The sequence below is a fragment of the Cheilinus undulatus genome, linkage group 18, assembly GCF_018320785.1.
Source record: "Cheilinus undulatus linkage group 18, ASM1832078v1, whole genome shotgun sequence".
Lineage (NCBI taxonomy): Eukaryota > Metazoa > Chordata > Actinopteri > Labriformes > Labridae > Cheilinus > Cheilinus undulatus.
In genome coordinates this window covers 23,689,349-23,695,602 of record NC_054882.1, presented here as the reverse complement: position 1 = coordinate 23,695,602, position 6,254 = coordinate 23,689,349, and the positions used below count along the sequence as shown (strand labels likewise).

General features: G+C 41.4%; 1 protein-coding gene across 1 annotated transcript; it reads right to left on the bottom strand.

The window, feature by feature from the left end:
• Nucleotides 1–2,782: 2,782 nt before the first annotated feature.
• Nucleotides 2,783–5,078, bottom strand: LOC121526792 (homeobox protein six1b). The gene is made up of 2 exons (XM_041813542.1): nucleotides 4,194–5,078; nucleotides 2,783–3,497 (listed from the first exon to the last, which is right to left on the bottom strand). The coding sequence occupies exons 1-2, from the start codon at nucleotides 4,751–4,753 to the stop codon at nucleotides 3,203–3,205; spliced, it is 855 nt and encodes a 284-aa protein (XP_041669476.1). The 5' UTR covers nucleotides 4,754–5,078; the 3' UTR covers nucleotides 2,783–3,202.
• Nucleotides 5,079–6,254: the final 1,176 nt, after the last annotated feature.

Sequence of the window (6,254 nt, the reverse complement as noted above, 5' to 3'; positions counted from 1 at the left end):
TGTATATTTTAAGGACTGAAGTTTAAGGTCTGAACTACATTTATACATTTGTATTGATATCGGCTAAAATAACTTATTGAATACCAGCATAACAGATCTTGGCGAAAATCCAATATCCTACATCCCTAAAGAAATAATTTTTAAAATAAACGTAGTGAAAGTAGTCTGTTGTGCATTCAGGGGAATTAGATTGATAAACAAAGAAAAAACTCAGTCAGCTGTAAATGTAAATTATAGTATTCGGAGGACCTGGCTGAGGCGGAGCGATACATATTGTTAAGGGTCACTCACTGAGTGCCTGTTCAGTACACATGGGCAGAACCAACTATTATATGATGCTTAAATATCAAATGAGAGATTTTGTATTTGTGCTTTTGAAACATTTGAGCCAGAATCTTCTGAAAGATGTGTCATTATTTGATCTGGTTTGAAGGCTGCTGTTACTCAATTCTGATCGAGCCCAAAAGACGCAGCTCTCATGAAGTACATAAGCTGTTTTAATATTTTTCAGATATTAAAGGCTTTTAAGATAAATTCCCAAGTGGATTTTCTTCACTTGATCTTTGACTTTTTGCAAGTCAGAGATATTTTGTTACAAAGACATATACAGGAAATAGAATCAATTTAACGTTGCACAGTTTTTGGAGTATTGCACCTTCATTTCTCTGTTTATATTCCTTTTTAAAACTTTTCACACTAAAATTTTTCACAGAATTAAAAAAAAATCTTGTGATTGCACTTAACAAATTACCATAAAGTAGTTAAGATTATCCTTACATTTAATCATAAATTACTATCAGATTCCTGTATAATGAGAACGGCTACTTCATTTACTTATAGCACTCTGCTGCTTTAACATTCTGTATTTTTAAGTTAATTTTTGTCATGCATGGCTTTTCCATTGAGAATTGTAAATAGAAGTATTGTTACTTCAACATGGGATATGAGATGATCTGGTACTTCTCCTTTTCTGACTCACATATCAGACTAAATGGTAACAAAGGACAAACAAACGACCTGAAGTCTGATGATGGAAGGTCTGCTGAGGACAAGCAGACAGACACATCACTCAAACAAGCATATGGAGAGATTTAGGTAAAAGACGGGGGTGCTCAGGACGGGTGTTTTCAGTCGACCTGAGAGGGAAAGAAAGAAAGGAGAGAAGGCAGGACATGGAGGCCCCTTGGATGCAGAATAGCTCAAGGTCCCTTCAGTGAATCCGAGGCGTTTGCAGCCCTGCAATCTTTGCAATCAGGCAGTAATGCTAGCAGCGACTGTTTCAGATTATGCTCAGGAAATCCTCCGTGCTCTCTGCTCAAAACAATTTACCCTGACATGAGCCCAAAGAGAGCGTGGGGGGCGGGGGACAGAGGAGAGAGGAGCTGTCCTCACAGGAGTCGTGCTCTCATGCCAAAATATTCCCAGAATGTCTCCCCAAAATAATCTGTTGTTTATTGTTGTTTTTACTGGTACCAGCTATTATTTTATTTGTACCATAATAATCATTGTTTGTATTAGTGGGGCTAGAATAACTGTAGAGGGGTATTATTTTTATAATAATGTCGTTGTTTATCATGGGAATTATTATTGTGAGCCCTGAAGATTTGGAGTGCCTTCATTTGTATATATTCATACAATTAAAGGACATAAGATTGTTTATTTGTTTGTATATTTGTTTATCTATTTATTGTTTTTAATTTATTGAGCTTGTTTTTGTTTACAGGGAACCTGCACTGGTAGCAAATATTAAATATTTTCCTATAATTTATATATTTATTTATTTACAGTTTAAAGGGCACCTGGGCGACACTTGCAGTTAACTTTGAGGGGGGTGAGCAGTTTAATTTCTGTGTTTTAAATTGCTCATTTTATTTTTCGTGCACTTTTTTCAAAGAGCACCTTTCCTACTTAAAACCTTTTTCTAATAAAGGAATTTACCTTTTGTTTTATTTTATTTTGTTTTATTTTGTTTTGAAGGGCACCTATAGGCCAAACAGGAAGCTGACTTTATATTTTCTTTATGTGAATGTCCCGTTTTGTTTTGAGGACATCTATACACAGGCAGTGAACTTCTTTCTGATTATTTTTTCTTATATAGGATGTTTTCTTTTTCTTTTTTGTCTGAATACCCTGAGCTGGTAAAAACTCGAGTCCTGGCTCTTTCCCATGGCCCGGAACCGACAGAACAAACTCTGGGAGAGAGCAAAGAAAACACGGCAACAAAAAGCCAATGATCCGCAGCACTCACTCCGGCAGAAAAAAATGACGACCAAAAAAAAAAAAAAAACTTTCTCCTTCAGTCAAACATGTATTATAGAGCAGACTCCATATTCAGTGGCAGCTTCGTGTGTACACAACAGCCTCCTGACAGACAGCTGCTCGTGTTGACTCACATTTGTTTAATTAAATTTCCTTTTATGGCTCTGTGTTTGAAATTTTGAATTACCGTAATTATCGTTAAAGAGCGAAGAACTGGTAGAGCGGGCTTTGATCTTCACCGCAAAGTGGCTCGTGATAACTCTGATATGCGTTTATATACCGTCACTGTGGGCTTGATGCTGACTTGGCATTTTACATTCAAATTCGGCATTTTCTGACATTTTTAATGATTTTTTCGAAGGCGAACCCAAAAGAAGATGATATTAAAACATCAGTTAGATCATATCTTTCAACTGACTGAATAATTGTGGACTTTTAATCCACAATAACACGGATTTAATGGGTCTGGGGGCAGAATCAAGGCTTTTTTCCACTTTGTTGACAAATAACACAGAGACAAATGTATGACTTTTGTTTTATTGGAAACTAATTACCATTACTAATGAAAACGTTGCCTCTTAGTTTCCATCGCAGGAGGTTGCTATAATCCTTACTTTCTCAACAAAATCTCATAAATTAAGCAAAGGGCCAGTCCAGTTAAGTGTCTCGTTGAGTTAAGAGTTTCATTCAGGTCCTGTTTGTGTGTTTTTTTATGTGCAGGAGATTGAAAAAGTCTCCTATCAGGGCTGATACACAGGTTAAGCGCAAAAAGGAATTTGTATCTAACCAAATTTAACGACAGACAAGTCAGTCTATATTATAAGGTAGACTATAGTGTTATTTCATACATGTACTCAATCTTATCATCAGTCTTCTCCCTTTTCACGTGTTTTTTTTTTTTTTTTTTTTTTCTTGGTAAAATAAAATAAATCTGGCAGCCTCTTTAAGAGCCCAAATCCACGAGACTGGACGTTAGAGGTCCCAACAAGGAGTCCTGCAGTTGGTGCGGGTGTCCGTGCATGCTGTGCACCGGCTGAGGGGGCCCCAGGCCGGACATGGGGTACGCGGAGGCCCCGGGGTGGCCCATGTTGCCCTGGAGCAAAAGCGCTGAGTTCTGGTCGGGACTCTGAGGGGGAGAAAACTCGTCCTCCGAGCTGGACATGAGAGACTTTCCTCCATCCAGCGGCGACAGCTGGTTCTGTTTGTTGCCGCCTGCGTTGCTGTTTTCGCTGTTCTCTCTGGAAATGACATCAAGGGGAAAATTAGAGAAGTTTACGCACTGCTTTTTTTTCTTAGAGTGGCATTAAATCCATGAGAGGCCTGTGGATAAAATGTATTATTCACAGCAACTAAAAATGTAGGCCTAGACTTTGAAGAAAAACAATCAGCATGCTTTAAATATGAAAAACTGATTCCTCTCTTTATTAAGGTTATTATTATTTTGGTATTTCTCTTAAATCACGTAAAGCCAATTCCAAGTAAGTATTTTATGACGTAATCACCCAGTTTGACCTATAACTCTCTAAAATATTCTTTTAAATTGGATCACATAGTTTTTTTTATTCAATATAATACTCCTGATAAATAGTCTACAACATAACTCTCTTCTTAGAGGATTATTTTAGGGATTTGATGTTGAAATGTAAGCTGAGTCAAACAGGAGTGTTTCATTAGAGGAAATTCATCCTTGGTCAACATTACCTTCTGTGTACCCATCGGCATCCTCACCATAATTTACCTGATTATTAAATATTTAAAAACATGTGAAAATGTAGGATACTGTCAGGGTATTGGGGCTCAACAGGCTGCCTGAAAACACATTTTGGAAATATGCTTTCTAATACAAGAACGTCAAAATCTCCTAAAACGTGCTAAAGGAAAAAACCCCAAATGTCTTTCTGTGTAAAATAAGAAGCCCGGCTGCATGAGCGTACCTCTCCTTGGCCTCCGCGGCTCTGTCTCTCTGCCGTCTGTTTTTGAACCAGTTGCTGACCTGCGTGGTGGTCAGTCCCGTGGCCTCGGCCAGCTCTCTCTTTTCCCGCGGGGAAGGGTAAGGGTTGTGTGTGTACCACTCTCTCAGGACGCCCCTGGACTTCTCCTTAAAGCAGTAGCTGGTCTCCTCTCCGTCCCATATCGTGCGGGGCAGCGGGAATTTCCTCCTCACGCGGTACTTCCCTACAGCTCCGAGCGGCCGGCCGCGCAGCTTCTCCGCCTCCACGTAGTGCGCCTTCAGCCACAGCTGCTGCAGCTTGGGGTGGTTGTGCGGAGAAAACTGGTGGCTCTCCAGGATCTTGTAGAGCTCCCTGAAGTTCCCACGGTGAAAGGCCACCACCGCCTTGGCTTTGAGGACGCTCTCGTTCTTGTGGAGGTGATCGCAGGCGGGGAGAGACCACAGGAAGCGGCCGAGTCTCTCCAGGTTTCCTCCCTGCTGTAACACCTCGCAAACGCACGCCACTTGCTCCTGCGTGAACCCGAAGGACGGCAGTATTGACATGATGTCCGAGCTCACTCCTCCGCCCTTGAAGTCGATATCCAGAGCGAAAGCTGTTGTTTATTTTCTGCGTTTATTTGAGCTAATTCTCGCGATGCAATCCGGCGCAAATCTTCCGCGCAGCTCGGGCCTGTAGGCTCTCAGGCTCCTCTCCGGCCCCTGATGCGCGCAGCAGATTGGGATGTTGATTGTTGGGACAATTTGTTCCTGTTGGAGATATGTCAGGCTTAAAGGGAGCCTGTGCGTTTCGGTGATTGGCTCTCCCTCTGCCCTGCACCGCGTACAGCAGAGCAGGACTGAGTTTGCGGCTCCGTTTCCTCCCCAGAGGCAGTGCGTCAGGGGCTGAAATAGGAGCGCTCCCATGCACCTCCCGCCCCCACAGTCCCTCTCGCGCTGCAGCTGAGGGAGCAGAGCAGCACCTAAACACTAATCAATTATTACAGACCCCGTAAAAAGCAGTATTAACATGCTGTGAATATACATCTTCTGCTGGTGGGGACTATGCTTTCAAGTCTGCCACGTGGGACGAACCACACAGGGCATCTCCCACCGCGTTATCAGTAATCACAGTCAGTGGAGGATGAACCCACAAAACAACAAACTTTTTTTTAATCAGTTGCACAAGTTTAGAGGCTACAGCATCATCATGACTGTCTTACAAAAAAACAGAGCAAAACAACGGAATAACAAAACCCTCCACGATAGGAGAACTATGATTTTTCAAATCATTTTCCAGATTTTCTTCTACCTGGGGGTCTATTTACCCTCACAGCTGATCTTGGTTGACGCCCACCTCCTTAATTACACACAGACTGAACATTTTGTTGTTAACCCACCTTCTATTAATTAACCAAGCCGTTTATTTTATGAGGCGATATAATTTAATAAGCTACTATGATAGGTGTCTACGTGTGCGTAATTACGCACGGCTTTTATATGAGAAAGCTTTACTACACTACCTGCTAAACGTGTCCTGGGACATACAGACCACCAGCAGGAAATCAGCCACTTAAGTTTTTGCTAGTGTGCTTGGGAGAGAGAGAGAGAGAGAGAGGGAGAGAGGCAAGAAATACCAAATTTAAAAAAAATCCTTTTTGTTCAGATTAGCACACAATTTCAAATTTTGTTTCCAGCGTTTTTGAACACATCCAAATTACCAATTTCTTTCCTTCATAGTTCTGAAATTAAAGGCCCTTTTTTATTTATTTCATGTTCATCACCACGCGTTTTTCTTTTTTTTTTTTTTTGCAGGGCTCCCTCCAGCCTGCAGCCCATGCACATTTATATTTCAGGGATTAGACGGGCACCGCACTGGCTCCAGTGTTTTTCTGGTGGGTGAAACTCTAAACCAATCCATTAGTAAATGAGTTCTGTGCGACACACTGCTTCTTGGTGGGGCAGTTGTTGGTTTGAGCCATATAGATCACATTTCTTTATCTGCACTAGAGTCTGAAACTAACGCCCCTCATCCTCCTCTCAGTATGTTGAAGGGAAGATGGAGATG

What these genes read in the sequence shown, in the direction of transcription:
- LOC121526792 (XM_041813542.1), bottom strand. Translation starts at nt 4,753, where the DNA reads ATGTCAATACTGCCGTCCTTCGGGTTCACGCAGGAGCAAGTGGCGTGC. An exon ending in GCCGCGGAGGCCAAGGAGAG is followed by an intron (nt 3,498 to 4,193) that starts GTACGCTCATGC and finishes TGTCATTTCCAG; the next exon opens with AGAGAACAGCGAAAACAGCA.